Genomic DNA, 16,671 nt, shown 5'->3' with positions numbered 1-16,671 from the left:
ACTCTTATTTTATTTTGGAGATTTGTATATCAACCAATTATATTTAAACAAAGACTTTCAACCAATCAGATCAAGAATTTCTTTTTTGAAATCAAAGTAACCTTCATCGGAATTCAAAATTAAACTAATCAATTTTGAATTTACGCATATTGTGATATGCGTAAATTGTGCACAAAATTCCTATCACAATATGCGTAAATTCAAAATTGATTAGTTAAATTTTGAATTCCGATGAAGGTTACTTTGATTTCAAAAAAGAAATTCTTGATCTGATTGGTTGAAAGGCTTTGTTTACATATAATTGGTTGATATACAAATCTCAAAAATAAAATAAGAGTAAATATAAATGAGTTAAGCCTGTGGAGTTGAGTTTGCTGGGAGTGACGTCTTCACGTAATCACAAATTGATTTTTTCACTGTAAAACACAAACCAGTGGGAATAAAAACACGAAACTGGTATTTTTTTTAATGGAATGGTATTATTTTGTATTTTGTTTTTCAAAACGTCGGGTACAGAATTTCTCCACAGAAATTTTATTTTGAGTTTCAAAATAAAAAAATGTTTGAACTTTTGAAATTAATTTTTAGGGCAAAGGGATTTTTGAACCAACTCGGGATAAGAGCACTAAATTAGCACAAAAAGAGCCCTACATTACCCAATCATTAGATTTTTAAAATTGTGTTTGGTTAAGAAAGTCTCCAAAAGTTTAAGCTTTGAGACTTAAGTTTGGGGATATGGGCTTAAAAAAACAATTTTGAGTTCCGCGAACTAAGGAGCCCAAAAATAGCACTTAACGACCCCATCATTAGTTTTTTAAAATTTTGTTTGGTTTAGAAAGTCTCCAAAAACTTCAACTTTGCGAGTCATTTTAGGGGGTAAGATGTGGAGATACTAATTTGGAGTTTCGCTAACTTAGGAGCCCAAAAAGAGCCCTAAATTCCCTCATCATCAGTTTTTTGAAATTATGAACCTAAAGGTGTGGTGTTTCCAGCTTGACGTCAAGCTGGGAACACCACAAGTTTGAGGGGGAAGGAATTTTTGAACCAAGTCGGGATTAGAGCACTAAATTGGCCCAAAAAGAGCCCTAAATCATCCCATCGTTAGAATTTCGAAATTCGATTGTGGTGTTTCCAGCTTTACGGACCTGATTAATTAGGTTGCTACATATTTGTATATTTTCGCATGCAAACAAAAAACTTATATTTCAGGATTTTCAAAGGCAAACAAAAATTGAAGCAATTATGACTTCGACTTGTTTTTTAAATTGAGTTATGATAATGTTAACGCAAGTCTTCCAACCCAATGGATTTGGACGAACAAATGTAATAAGATACTTTTGCCACTTTGGCTGAATCATTCAAAACTTCAGGCTTTCCAACCTTCATCACTTAAATTTGGTAGTTCCAACCCAAATTCAACACCCGAGGAATCAACATAGACATTAAAATGCATTAGGTGACTTACTGCTTCTTCCTAATCAGTCAAACGGATTGTGTTATTAGGTCCTCCGCCAGTTGCAATTGTTTCTAATTTACTTTTTGGTACTTTTTTTAATTTTTGTTTTTTGATCAATCCATACCTATTAAAATCAAAAAGTAACAAATTAAATGTACTTAAGCAAATTAAACTCACTCTTTGCCAAGCTATTCAACTGCAGTGCTATAGCTTCCCACTTTTTTGCTAGATCCGCTTTGGACAACATCCCCCTTGCCACTTCAGGATTTTGGTATTTTAATTCTACCATTATTTCTAATTGTTTTCTGTTACTTACTATATTGTTCCTAAATAAAAAATATTTTATAAAAATGACATCTTATTTATTAGAACAGCTTACAATTTCGCAAAACAATTTTAACTTCAGCCACATAACAAAATTTTAAAACAATAATTAAAAAGTCAAATTCACAATAAACTATTCACAATCGGCCCAAAAATTAAAAGTTGATACTCATAATACCGATTCATCAAAAAGTTGATAGATATTATCAACTAACAAATTGATACTCATAATAGAGCTGTATGTTCCAAATGTTGAAGAATGGACTGATATTTCCGTCCATCAAAAATTTGTGTCAACTAAAACTATTCTATTAAAACAACAATTAAATTAAAATTATTTGTGTAGGTTATATTACTGTATTTCAAATTAATTTCGTAGAAGAACCGCAAATGTACTAGAGTTGTTTTACATTTTTAATTCTTTTAGTTTTCTTTTACTTTTAAATACAAAACTAGATTACTAACTTGACTTTTGTTAGCTTTTCTCTGTTTTATTTATTATATTCGGTTTGTCTTTATAATAATTTTTATTTCATATATTTTGAAAATATACATTAAGATATCTTAATTTGTATATAGGCTTAAGAGCTATTTTTGTGACAGTGATGCCCTTGCATTGGAAGAAGACAAATTAGTACCCCTGACCACAATCATTTCTTTTTTGTTTTTAAAAATTCTTAAAATATTTAGCTTATGAAAAATACTTTTCGTATTTTTTTTAATTTGTTTATTCGGTGGGATAGGGGAGTTTTACTCTACCTCCTTTCCAGATGCCGATCATAAAAAATACATTGTATAGTTTTAAAGGAAATCGAATTTTGTTGTATGTAAGGGATACATGAAACTAATGAAATTTATTTAATGGCAGTGGGACAAATGTTATTTTTCGTAATAACAATTATAATGTCAACAATTGATTTACAATAAGAAAAAGTTGGTACAAAAAATGTATTATAATTTATTTTGGGTATATTTGGCAATGAATGATTAGATTATATAATATATCTTTTTCGGTAGTTATTTAAGAACTTTAATAATTTCGTTTACGATTTAATCAAAAGGCCCAAAACAAATAAAACAAAAAACAATAAACATTTTATGATTTGATTTTACAATTTTTTCTTTTTTCATAATTGGAAGAATTACCAAAATAATGCATTATAAAAACTGTACGGCACGCGAATAGGCATTGATCCAAAAAGTATCTTTTTGGTCGCTTGACCGAACAAGGGTTTACAATTAATACTAACATGCGTTTCGAAATTTGATACACTTTAATATTTTATTAATTTATACAAATATAAGTTTTTAAATAAGTTTTAATTGAGAAATGTACTATACAAACAAATATTTTAATTTAAAGACATGTTTTTATATAAATTTTGCAAAAAAAATATTTAATATATTTTTTTAATACATTTAAGTATGACTAAAGGATATATAAATCTCAAAAACTTATTTAATATCCAGACATTTAATTTTTAACTATAGAGGTTTTCTTATTTTGTGTGTTGGTATGAATTTTGAATTTATAAAATTAAATTTGGTATTTTATGCACAATAGAGGTACTTATCATGTTTTTTTGGCTTTGTTGTTATGTAAATACTCAGTCGGAATATTATGAATTTAATGAGTATATATAATCTTTAAAACATTATACTTTCCATAAAAAAAAATAACTTATATTAGATTTTAGTTATTGAGCAATGCAGCCTCCTTAGGCCTTATTATTATGGAAAAGCAAGTTGACAATTACAATAACTACTCAATAAATGTTTCTAAATCATTGTTTTTCTTGCAATTTGCAACTAAACTACTAATCGCATTTCTTCGAGCTTAACCCTATTAAGGTAAAAATATTGGTCAATCGCTTAGCTAAGAATTTTAAAATAAGATACATTGATAAGAATAAATTTCAAAGAATGAATTAAGAACTTGGGAGGCAATGCAATTATTTAATTGAATTTTGAAAAACTTAATGGTTGTAATATATTAAATACTATACCATTTCTTACAATTTAAGAAATTATAAATTCCTCACGTTTCATATAATAAGGTTGAACATTTATAATTTTGTCTGTAAAGAAAACAAATATGTAGCAGAAGGTACTATAACTTCGTGTTTAAACTCTCGAACTTCCTTTTGCAAAAAAATAAATCTATTACTATCAAACATATAAATATATATTAGGGCATCACTGACTAGGTATCTATTTGGTTCAAATCACTGTCTTAATATATTGTTTAGCCTTATTTTATGTAATAATATATATCGGTATATAATATGTACATCTACAAAAATTTATTTTATACTTTTTTTTATAATAATATTTTGTTTTAAAACACATTAGTTTCACTTATACCGGTGGGAAACAGATGCTTTAAAATAGCATAATAATGGAAGCCTGCTGCTAGAACAACAAACAAATGCCATATAGCATGTGCCATTGGTATGATTCCATCAGACTTAAAAAAGATTATTCCGACTATATAAAAGAATCCACCAAGTTTAAGCTCTGTCATGCCATTAAAATCATGACCTGTTAAAATTAAGATAATAGCAGGTCCTAAACCTATTAAAATGTAAAAGCAAGTTTCTAAACATTTATAACGCTCATGGAATATCTGAAAGTTTAAAATAAATATATAAATAAAAGATTTTGTTTCATTACAAAAAATAAATTACCTGCTGGTAAGTAATGCCCAGAGCTGCCATTATCCATATTATCCATTCCAAGGATGTCAAGACAATAGAATGTGTTGGATTCTCAAGTTGAAGCCAAGGAAAGTATGATCCAGCAATAAATACATAGATCATGGCACGATCACAGCGATGTAAAACATTTTTGAGTCCTCTAAAAATAAGACCAATTAAATAGAATCTTATAATTATGTGCAATAAATAATTGAAATTTGAAAATACCTTTTGCGATCACAATAAAAAGAGCAATGGAAGAAAGTTGATATAAAAAATATAAGGCTCAGAGCTGTTCCATAAACCCAAGCAACTAACATTTGTCCAGAAGTCTTTGATCTCTCAACTAGCTTCAGTGCAGCCATTATAGATGGTACAACCCAAATTCCATGAGTTATACAATTGGCAATTTGTTCCACCTGACGAAAAAAAAAAACATAATTTTGAATAATAATTAACATAAAAACACAATTTCAAAATATTACCTCTGTAGGTACATAAGCGCATCCTGGTTTCGCTCTGCTGTTTTTCCATTTGATATTTTGGAGTTCTAATTTTATCGAAAGATTTGATTTTATCCATGATTTCCAAAAATTTTTCAAAAAATTATCGATGAATGAATATTTGTTTTGTACTTGTCGCATGAAATTGTCCATTTCTGTTTACTCTAATTGAATGTGCTTTGGTATAAAATTTTAAAATAAAACCAAAACCAAGGATAAATGCTCAGTTTCACAGCATTTTAAGGGTGGTAATTAATATACGTTGAGCTAAGATTTTTTTCTGTAAACCAAAAAAACAAAATTGTGTTAAAAATTTGATAGAAAATTTAGGGGACAATAAATTCAAACTTTGAAAATAATTATGGACATTAATAATATGAGTAACTAACAAAGCTGAGATCCTAGGTGTATACTGAGGTTGCAGATTTTAAGCGTGTTTCAAAATTTCTTTTCGGTATGTTTTTTTTTTAAATATGTTTACATTTAAAAAGAGCATCTATAGTTCAGGAAACTTAAGAGTGATGACGCATTGGCAAAACTAATTTCAGTTTCATGAAATTGAATCAAGTACAACAGTGGACCTCAACGAACAGTAAATACAAAATGTTTTCACCTTTAGCATCATTTTTATTGCGTCAAATTAAATTGAATAAACACACGCCTGAGGTTAAATGCATCAATGTTTGCAATTTGTAGCATTCAAAACATTAAGAAATTCCAAGGCTTGAAATTTAATAATAGTTCAATTAAAAAAAATACTCAACTAAGAAGCTTAAATGTCTAAGCAAACAATATATTCGAAAGGACATACCTACAATTTAAAGATAGAAACCTAACCCCTTCCAAAACATTTAGCAAGTTATATTGTCACCAAGTAATATATTTTGGATTTGAGCAGTTTCCTTCTAAAAATTCTAAATTTATTACCTTAATAACGATGACAAAAGATGACACTTTATATAATAATATTATTTTTATTGAAAGATGAGCCCCTTTTTAGTTTTAAAGCTTAATTCAATAATACATATACCCATTTATTAGTTTAATAAAACAAATGTTTGTTTTACCGTAGTTATTTCATCAGAAGCAATGTTTGAATATAAGAAAAACAAAATGATTCGACACAGTGCATACCAATACATTAGAAACACTTTAAAAAAAGTATATTATTTTATAGGTTCTGTAAAATACTTTGACCAATAAAACAAAAAATGTAAGGGACTTATCATCGAAATCAATTCTATGAAATCTAAGTAATAATAATTTTATAGTTCGGTCTTCTTAATTTTAAAGTGAATTAGGTTACACATTTTTATTCGAATTATAGTAAAATGCAGCAAAATATTTAAAGATATTGGTAGTATAGCGTTTTCCAACCTCACGCCGTTACTTTTTAAGATGTCATATTTTTACATTTGACAGTTAAAAACTACGCCATTACTAAGGTTAGGTTAGGTTAGGTTAACGTGGCTGCGGATTAAAAATCCACACACTTAGGCCAAGAGAAAGGCCCATTGTGATACCACATGAATCTAGAGAATTACTTCTTACTGGTCGAACCATTTTGAGCTTTTAATAAAGCAAAGAAGATATTTGATATCTTTTTTAGCTAGTTCACTGGGATTATAAAAAGAGTAGTCCCCCAGATGAAGTTTGCGTCTGAGTGAAAGAGCAGGGCAAGTCCATAGGAGATGAGAGATTTTTTCCTCTTCTTCTTCGTCCATACAGCTCCTACAGAAGTCATTTGAGGCTACACCAAGTCGTATTGCGTGTCTGTCTATAAGACAGTGCCCCGTAAGGACACTTATTATGGAGCTAATATGAAGTCTGCTTTGAGATAACAAGTCTTTAGAGCACTTTAGGTCCAGTGAAGGCCACCTTTCAGGTGAAATATGTATGACGGTTCCATTTTTAGCGAGTTCATCGGCCCTACAATTACCTGTGATGTCTCTGTGGCCCGGCACCCAACAGAGGTGAATGTTAAATTGCTGCACCATCTCCATAAGAGACGATCGACAATCGAGGGCCGTTAAAGATTTGGTTGAAACACCGTCAAAGGATTTGATAGCAGCCTGACTGTCAGAGAAGATGCGGATCTCAGAAGTTGATATCACGTTTTCTCGTAGCCAGGAGAGGACCTCTTTGATCGCTAAAATTTCCACTTGAAAGACGCCACAATGATTAGGGAGGCGGAATGAGATGCTTAGATTAAGCTTTTCTGAGTACACACCACTACCAACTCCCTCATTTGTCTTGGATCCATCAGTATAAAAATGAATACTTTTGTTATCCAGGAGTTTTTTGTCTTCCCATTCATCTCTGGATGGAATGGATACCTGGAAGTTTTTTTTTCCAAATAGAGGTTTAGGAATAGTGTAGTCTATGTACTTTAGTATAGAACCAAAGAGGTTCCAAATGATGGAGTGCCCCACATTGTTGTTGGTCCATTGAGATGAGGCGTCGAGTCTTATCGCTGTACTCGCTGCCACTTGTTTACTGAAGATGTCGAGGGGTGTCAGATGGAGGAGAGTGTCTAACGCTGCTGAGGGGGTTGTTCTCAATGCCCCGCTTATGCAGAGACATGCAGTGCGTTGGACTCTGCTGAGTTTGTCGTAGTATGTGACTTTCTCCAGTGCAGTCCACCAAACTGCAACCCCGTACATAAGTATTGGTCGGATGACCGATGTGTATAGCCAGTAGGTTATGCGAGGTTGAAAACACCATTTGCTTCCTATAGCTTTCTTGCAAAGGAAAAGAGCTGCTGTAGCTTTTTTATTTGGCTTCATTGGTAAAAATTAGTGGTATACCTTTTATTGAAGGAGGTACAATTACTGCGATCTTGTATTGCCGTGTGAAAAGGACGAGGTCTGTTTTTTGAGGATTAATACTAAGTCCGCAGTGATCAGCCCATCTAGTGAGCATATTGAGTGCATTTTGGAGGAGGTCTCAGGCCATTACTAGAAAAATCTACCTAACTATGAACTCAAGTCCACTTATGTCAAAATAATAGTTGGTGTTAACTGTGTAACTTATTTATTTCTCCATAATTTCATTTAATAACGTGGGTTTAGGTTTTTCTGTCAAATTGGAAAAGTAAAAAGTAAAGTTTCTTTACAAAACAAAACACAAGTCGTGATGGAGTTGTAGCTTGTCTAAGGAGTGTTTTATAGTTTTTGCACGATTAACTAAAAGAAGAGGTTAGTAAAGTAAAGATCCGAGTTTGAAATTTATGACAAAATTAACGTTCAAAGAATGCAGTTGCCTCCGAATGAAGTCCGTTATGTTGTCTGAAACTGCCCATTGTTAAAACTCACTACAATAGTAATTTTTTTTTAAAGTTATGCCAACTTGTGTACAAAAAAACTTGTTGGTAAAATTGAGTTCACATCTTAAATATGTCTAACTTAATGATCCAGATTGTATTATCGTTGACATAGCAATAATTCAATTTAAACCATCATCCAATCAACACTTTCAATTTAAAAAGAAGGAAACTCAATACGATATAAATGAATAATATTTGTGTTCCCATAAGTTTAACAAAATCAATAACATCAACCTACAAACATATTCACAAAGCTATGTGGTAGATATTTACTTTTTTTGCTATAGTGACGATGATGGAAGATGCTAATGCAAATGATTTCCATAATCAACGTGCCAATTTATATAGACAAAAATCTATAGAACTTATTCATAAATCGGTGTTTCCAAGTGCAATTTATTTCGAAATAAACCAACAACAACAACAAACATATCTGTTTGAACATTTTTCTTTATTAAATGATGGTTATTGCTGTAATTGCCTTTTATTTAATATATTGCACAGTTGCTAGGGGTCAACTGTATTGCCGGAAAGCGTATAGCAAGGCTAAGGGTGCAATTACACTGATAAGAACTACATTTTCTGTCTAGAAAAGTTGATATTTGAGAGCTTTTCCTTAAAACGTGATGCAGTCAAATTAAATAAATATGTATATATTTTCTAGAGCAAGCTTTATTTGTAGATAATTGTAAAAAAAGCAAAGATAAGCTATATTGCACATTGCTAGAATACAAAAAATGAAAACTCATAAATCACGATTTTTCAGAAGCGGAAGATTAGGATATTTAAATTGAGTATTTATGCAGTTCACGTTCCAGACATCTCAGAAACTACTTCCGCCGATTTGATGGAAACAGGAGTCTTAGAAATGGAAATTGTCTGCTTGAGGAGCCTAAGAAATAAAAATTGTCTGCTTGGGAAATCTTTTTTAATTTCCTTCAAAACCAAACATAAATGACACAACGTATTTTTTAACGTATTATGATAAACCGATTCAATCTACCGAATCAATATCATTCTTCTTCTCTCATATTCATGTCGATTACAGAATCCGAAGAATGAGTTTGAATGAGGAGAAAAATGTCAAACATGGCATTTGACTCCTCCGATATGATTGGGCACATTCATAAAGCTACATAGTGACTACGTAGTCAAAATTCAACTAGCTTTGTGAACGCAAAATTGCACTAAAAAGCTAGTCAAGCTGTCACATTTATGACAAGTACAAATATAAATATAAAATAAGAAAAATTTTTGTTTTCAGAACTTTAAATAGTTTTTTGATCTTTTTAAATTAAATAAAACCAAATAGAAGATATAATATGATTGATTTATATTTGTATTTAAATATCGAAAGATTAATTTCATTTTGAATTCTTGTGGTCTTACCGAGCAGCTGATTGTGAAACGTCAAAACCAGTGTGCACTAACTTTGTAGCCCCACTACGTCGGAGAGGGAATTTTAACTACTTTCATAGTTTGATTTAGCCAATGAGAATCCCTTGACTAGCTTAGGGAATGTCCCCATTATTTTGTAGCATCTGTCAAAAATCAGGAGGGGAATGTAAAGAAAACAGAATTAATCATGCCGATTGAAAAATCCGACGAATAAGTTGCGAATGGATTGGAAATGAGTTTTTGACATTAATATGATAGAAATGTCAAAATTGAGATTTGGCTCGGTGTAATCGTTGTGATTATTTTGTATCATCTGTCAAAAATAAGGAGAAATATGTAAAAGAATCAGAATTGATGTATTATTAATTATTATTGTTTTACTGCCCTGATATAAACGTACCTCAAAACTAATGCAGAACCAGAAACACCCTCAATTCGGTACACATGTTCACAAATTAAATAAATAGCTTTTTAAACATGCACATACAACTTTAAAGCTTAGTTTGTATGGTTTTTATTTTAGTTCATAGTTATGTTGTTTATATTTCGGATATAATGGCGTAATTTTTGGGCAATGGAAACAAAGACCTTGAATGTTCATTATGATCTTGATTTAATGACTTTTTTCTGACACTGAGCATTGTACAACGCTTCATATACACTGCGGGTCCTAAGGTTAGAAGCAGGATTTTTTGTGAAATAAAATCGATATTTCTACCGTTACATAATGGATTAAAAAAAATAACTATGGTTAATGAAATACTATTTTGTTAACAACACAACATACATTTTGGGTAAAGAAGAGATTAAGCTAACTGAACTTCTAAGACAAATTGTTAATTAAGTCAAGAATATGCGAAAATAAATCGGGTCATTAGATTAGAAGCACATAAAATAATTGAAAATAAAATGCAGTTATTCATATTTTGTTTAAGTTTTTTGGGTTTTATTAAATATTTAATAATGTGTGCTGCCACCAGCCTTTAAAATAACTTCAAAAATTCTATCTTTTAGGGATTTATAAAGAGATTCCAAGTAGTCCAGTGCAACCTTCCGCCAATCATTTGTAGCCATTGAATTCTGTACATCTCAGCTCATGTGATCTTTCGCAAAACACAAGCGTTGCTTCTTCCTTGCGTCATTAAGTGGTGGTTTTTTTTTAAGCTTCAGGCGCTTGATGTGTTTAGCATTGCGGATCGTGCGTTTGACAGTCGATAAGCTGGCCTTAACATTAGCTTTATCCCTAATTTTAGCTGCCGATAAAGATGAATTTGACGCTATTCTAAGTATATTTCGCGTTTCTCGAAGTGTTAAGGTGGAGGAAGTGTTTCCTTTATAATTTTTTAGATACGACGATGGATTTTTTAAATAGTTGCTGACACAATGATCACTTCGATTTATTTTTCGGGCTATAGCACGGCATGAAAGACCTTCAAAGTAATAAACATCTATTCTTGCCATTTCCTCCACCGTCAAACATTTTTTCCTGCCCATTTTTATTACAACTCAATAAACAACAATTAATACATGAAATGCACCGTTTATATACCGAAAATAAAATGAATTCACTTCACAAGACAACGTTTATATGTTCACTGCTTCTAATCTTATGACCTGATTTCTTTTCGCATGTTTTCGACTCAATTGACAATTTGTCATTGTCATAAAAGATCTGTTAGCTAATTCTCTAATATTTCTAATATTTGTTGTTAACAAAGTAGTCTTTCATTTACTATAGTTGTTTTTTTTTTAATCCACAATGTAACGGGAGAAATATCGATTTTACTTCTAAAAAATGCCTGCTTCTAACCTTATGACCCGCAGTGTACATATGTATATTTTCGAAATTCGCGATTTTTTTAGACGACCTTGGATAAGTTACGGTTGAAGATATAAAAATTACTGTTTTATTTAATTGCATTTCACTCAATGTAATAAATCTTCTTGAGAGGCAAAACTCATTTAATCGGTTTTCAGTATAAGAAGTTTCATTTGACCAGTTTATATTTCTGACAATTTTTTCTGATAGATGGACAGAGCTGGAAATGAAATATAAACACAATTCACTTTTCATTCTTACCTAGCAATAAAATTAGCTTTGCATATCTTCTCCTTCTTCCTTTTTGAATTAAGCATTAAAGAATTCTTGAGAAATTGAATCCAAAAAATTACATCCTCAGATCTGACAGCAAAAGTGAATAATTTGTTATGAAAAATTTTCTTTATATTTTTGAGAATACAGAAATCTCAGAAATCTTATAAATATAAAATGGCCCATTATGAAATGTATGCTATTTCGAAGCTGTCATCTTTTGACGTTTTACAAAGAAACACGTTTAAAGCATTAATTTGAGTTCTCAAAATTCACAAATTTAACTACTTCGCTAAACTAACCATCATCGTGAATCTCATCCTGCTAATAATTTGAAATGTGTGGACAAAAGTAAAGGATATGAAGAAATATGCATCCAACAAGTAAGAATATTACGTAGTGTAGAAAAATGTCCGATTCCTCGTCGATCTTTGGAAATAGGCATTCCACAAACGAGCTTACACCGTAATTGCACACAGACTTGGCTTTAAAGTTTTTAAAGTTAAGTTAACCCAAAAAATGTCGATCACCCCCAATGTCGTATATTCGCTGTTTATTTCCTTGATTTTTCGAATACGGATTTTCATCGAAAAATTGTCTCTATTGATAAGGTTTTTATCTCGGAACGGAGGATGCGTTCATAGCATAGTTAGAAAAAGTTTGTTTTCAGAAAAACACAACGCCACGATCGCAAGTTTGCAACAACAAAAAAGTACAATAATGATCACAACTGGCCACCAAAATATTTTTTCCTTTTTACACAATTGATTCAGGAAGATGGAACTCGTGGAAGTAATATTTTGAAAATTTTAGTATAGGAGATACAACAAATTTGATATTCTATTCCCTCCACATTGTATTTACCGAAATCTGTAGTAATTCCTTTTAAGCAAAGTCCAACTTAAGCGTTAAGATTCGTCGTTATAACCGAGATATTGTTATAACCGTAAGTCAATTTTATTTCAATATTTTCGATTAAATATAACTCAGTTTTAACTCACCTCACCTCATATTATTTTGCTAGTGCAGTATGGTAAATATATAAACTAAAAACCAATGATAAAGTCTAAAACATCAATAAATAAATTTCAGGTCTTCTTTATACTTTATCGACTAATCTAATTGTGATGTTAATCACTATCACACTATCACGAATAGGGAAGCTCTTTTGAAATGTGTTAAAAACCATATCAAAATTCTAAATCTATGGGTCATAATCAAGTAATATACGACTATTATATGATTCTATAAAAATCATAATTAGGTATTGAATACTTTAATATAGATCAATAATAAGTCTATCGAATGTTTATATACCTGATAATTTTTTAGACATGACAATAAAAGCTTGTGTTTTTTTTTTTAACTACTTATCTAGAGACTAGACTTAAATTCATGCAATAATAGTACTTGAGAACCACTTGATTTTGAGATATTATACCGATAGCAAAACAAAGCAGGTGTTATACAAAGCTTATACAAATAAGACAGCTACGATTAAAATCTATCAGTACTTGAGTTTACAATACGGAAGACTTACCCCCAAACACTATTGCTCTTTAACTATACATAAGTGATGGGACTAAAACTGGAAAATCCTTTCTTTTTTTAAATTATATACAACTTTATTAAAATTAACTCGATTAGAAATGTTTAAGAATATTGACATATAAGATAAATCCAAATCTACCACCGGAAGTGTGCTCTGCTTTCTTTCTTCAAATATATCTAACACTACTTATGTATCCCTTTTATTAATTAATAACATATAACATTTTGGCTCCAAAAAGACTGTCCAAAAAAATATTAAATAAACTTTTTTCATAAGTTACATGTAAATCATCCTCATGAACATCGAGACATGAGTGTTTGTGATACATATTAATGAACCTTACTTCCAAGTAACTCCTTAAATATTTTAACAAAATAATGATTTTTGAAGAAAAAAATGATTTAACATCAAGGAACTAACAAGACATTAGTATGCAAAATTAAACTTACAATTGCTAGTTCTTACTTTTTAAACATGAAGCCTTAAGAGATTAACATTGCAAAATAGTCGGGAGCTTTTATTGAATTTAATTCAATACACGAGTATAAGACTACTCGCCCGCTTTCATTCTCATAAATAAGGTCTACGACTTTGTCGAAATAACTTGCTCAAAGTGCTTATGCATAGCTTAAAGTTATCAAAGTTAGTAAAACTATTTTTATTTTATATGCACAAAGCCAAACGTCTTTATTCATAACTTAATCTGCAACTATGTTTTAATAGATTTTTTAAAAGATTTTAACTAGTTAGTTTACTTTTGGTTAGTTTAATTGACTTCAAAAAATACAAGAACAAAATATTATATTCTTAATCATAAGATTACACAAGTCTTTAAATGGGTTGGCCGAAAGCCGTCTACCAGACTGGTATTTTTTCTTAAATTTATATATACGAAAAAAAGGTAATTAGATACAATTCAATAAAATAATCTTTATAATTTTCAAACTTTAAAACTTTCAAAATGTTCCCCAACAATTCTGGTTCTTTAGCGAAGACCGTTCAATGAGTATTCATTCAGAAGGGCCCAACCTAGTTCTCTATTCAAGATGTTGATCGTTTCTTTTAAACCGAGTATATCTATCCAAAAAATAGTGCTTTCGGAACTCCTTGAGTATTGGACAAACTCCCAGGAAATAGAATACATCTTCACGTTCTTAGCGATTGCATAAAGCGCACAATATTGGCAATTCTGGACGGTGAGGAATGTAGTTCAAATTGATGAGCTCACCTCTTACTTTAAGTAACAAGCTGATTTTTCGTGTACTGTTTTTGGCCAAGAAGTAGGTGCTGTGATTCAAAAAATGGTTAACTTTACTGTAGTAAGATCTGTAAATAGATGCTTCCGCTTTACTCATAAACTTATCGTACATCATGTTGCCGACTTTCATCTGCTGATATTGAAAAAGTAGTTGAGCATTAAATTGTCAGTTTCTTGCACTCCTAAACACACGAAACAAACTTTGATGCCGTTTTAAAATTTTGATTTATTTATTTTTCAAAAAGACCATACGTTGCCCTTAAATTCGTTTCTTTAAATTAAGAACGACATTTTTTCGTATTCAAGTACGCAAACTATACTTACATAAATTAAATTATAAAAGAATGTAGGAATAATGTATATTTTTTTTATACATACATATATTCAATTGAATGGATGACGAAGAGCAATTCAAAAGCTGCTCTTTTCAAAAGCAGCTTTTATAAAATTGTAACGAATCGCTATTATATGAGCAACATTCAACATGCAACAAATGAGAATTTTTATTATAAAAAGTACCGACAGAATGCACAGTTCAATACACGAATATGTACAATGTACATTCTTGTATTAGTAGGAAAAAGTTAATAATTTATTAACTCTTAATTTGTTGACGTTGTCTATAAACCAAAACCTTACACTGGTCAGCAAAATTAAGCTCCTTGGTTGATTCAAAAATCATAATGTTTGTGCTGAATTCGAATTTTTCCTTATAATTTCTTCAAATGCGTTTGATGTAAACCTATTTAGAAATAAAAAACAAAAATCTATAATATGGTGCTTTAAAGGCTAAAATGAAGCCAGGCATTCAACATAATTTTTTATGATAACTTCGCCCAAAGTAAGCATTTTTGTCTTCTAGCACAGTTTAAATATTTTAGGTATTTAAATTAGTTTCCGGAAAGTATCATTATTTATCAGGAATCCATAGGATGTTTAGAAAAACCTTGAATGTTATGCTTTCGTGGTTTTAATAAAAAATTCGTTTTAGAGTTAATTTTCTCTTCTAATTTAATATCTTGACTAGTGTCGTATCCAAGCTTAAATTTGTATTCTCATATATTTTCAAAAACTTAGTGTAAGTGTTTGGAAACTGCTTCGATATCATAACAAAAAAATACGTTTAAACCGTTTTGTCAAGATCCGTTTAAGGATGAGTATTTCTTTGATAACTATTTATTAGTGAAGACTAACAACTAATAAGGATTTTTCAAAAATTGTATGGATTACAAAAAACTGAATAGTAAAGATGAAAGGAACTAGTTCTGTAATTTACATTTAACCAATTTATATCTCCTAAGACTTCTTAGAATTTTCTCAGACGGATTGAGAGCAGGAGAATGAATGTTCATTTTCACCCACCAATCAAATCAGCACCCTAATGGGGTATCCATTTTGCGGTTTCAAAAGTATAGGGCTGGAATTCAACATCTGTCAAAATAAGTTGTTAAACCAATTTTTGTTTTCAGTCGAAAGTCTGACGTTTACAAAAATGGATCGCTATGGTGAGGAGATTATTGATAACATATTGTGAAGAAATTTGAAGACACTGGATTAGTTACAGATATTGTAAGCATTTGCATTATCGTTCGCTCGTACCACTGAAATATCGCTGCTGTAAGTGTAAGTGTTGCCGAAGAACCGAATGTGTCGATTCCTCGTCGTTCGGAATTAAGACTGTCTTACGGCACATTATGGCGTATTTTGCATTTGGATCTACTACTACATCACACAACCACTGAAGCCAGCTGACCATTCAAAACATCTTATATACTTGGAATGGCTGCTTGAACAACAGTGGAGGACGGCGATTTTTCGAACAAAATTTTTTTCAGCGACGAAGCACACTTTTCACTCGGTGGGTACGTTAATAAACAAAATTGTCGTATTTGTATTTTTTTTTGTATTTATTTATTATCATTAAGCAATTTAAAACATAGAGTCTTATTTTTAATACTTATTATGTTCAGATTTAAATTTTATCAAATTAAAAGAGGAATCAAATTAGTATGCTAAATTTACAATTTGCTTGAAGTTAAGAGAAAAGTTGTTTTTAGATAAATGGTC

The 16,671-nt window shown here is 30.6% G+C and overlaps 1 protein-coding gene across 5 annotated transcripts in view; it reads right to left on the bottom strand.

The window, feature by feature from the left end:
- Positions 1-2,108: 2,108 nt before the first annotated feature.
- The window catches only part of LOC129945919 (monocyte to macrophage differentiation factor), a 31,093-nt gene continuing 16,530 nt past the window's right edge, over positions 2,109-16,671 (bottom strand). For 2 of the 5 annotated variants that reach the window (XM_056055889.1, XM_056055890.1), the window contains exons 2-5: positions 4,962-5,259; positions 4,705-4,895; positions 4,468-4,636; positions 2,109-4,406 (exon numbers count right to left, since the gene is read on the bottom strand). In XM_056055889.1, the coding sequence (XP_055911864.1) occupies positions 4,119-4,406; positions 4,468-4,636; positions 4,705-4,895; positions 4,962-5,132 (819 nt within the window). In that variant the 5' untranslated portion in view covers positions 5,133-5,259 and the 3' untranslated portion in view covers positions 2,109-4,118. Of the gene's footprint in view, positions 4,407-4,467; positions 4,637-4,704; positions 4,896-4,961; positions 5,260-12,658; positions 12,744-12,795; positions 12,821-16,671 lie in introns of those variants that run through there. The other 3 variants (XM_056055894.1, XM_056055893.1, XM_056055891.1) reach the window with 3 other exon arrangements.

Source organism: Eupeodes corollae, chromosome 2 (assembly GCF_945859685.1).
Source record: "Eupeodes corollae chromosome 2, idEupCoro1.1, whole genome shotgun sequence".
In the NCBI taxonomy this organism is placed as follows: Eukaryota; Metazoa; Arthropoda; class Insecta; order Diptera; family Syrphidae; genus Eupeodes; species Eupeodes corollae.
Note: the sequence above shows the minus strand (reverse complement) of the source record. Positions and strands in the feature narration are given on the sequence as shown.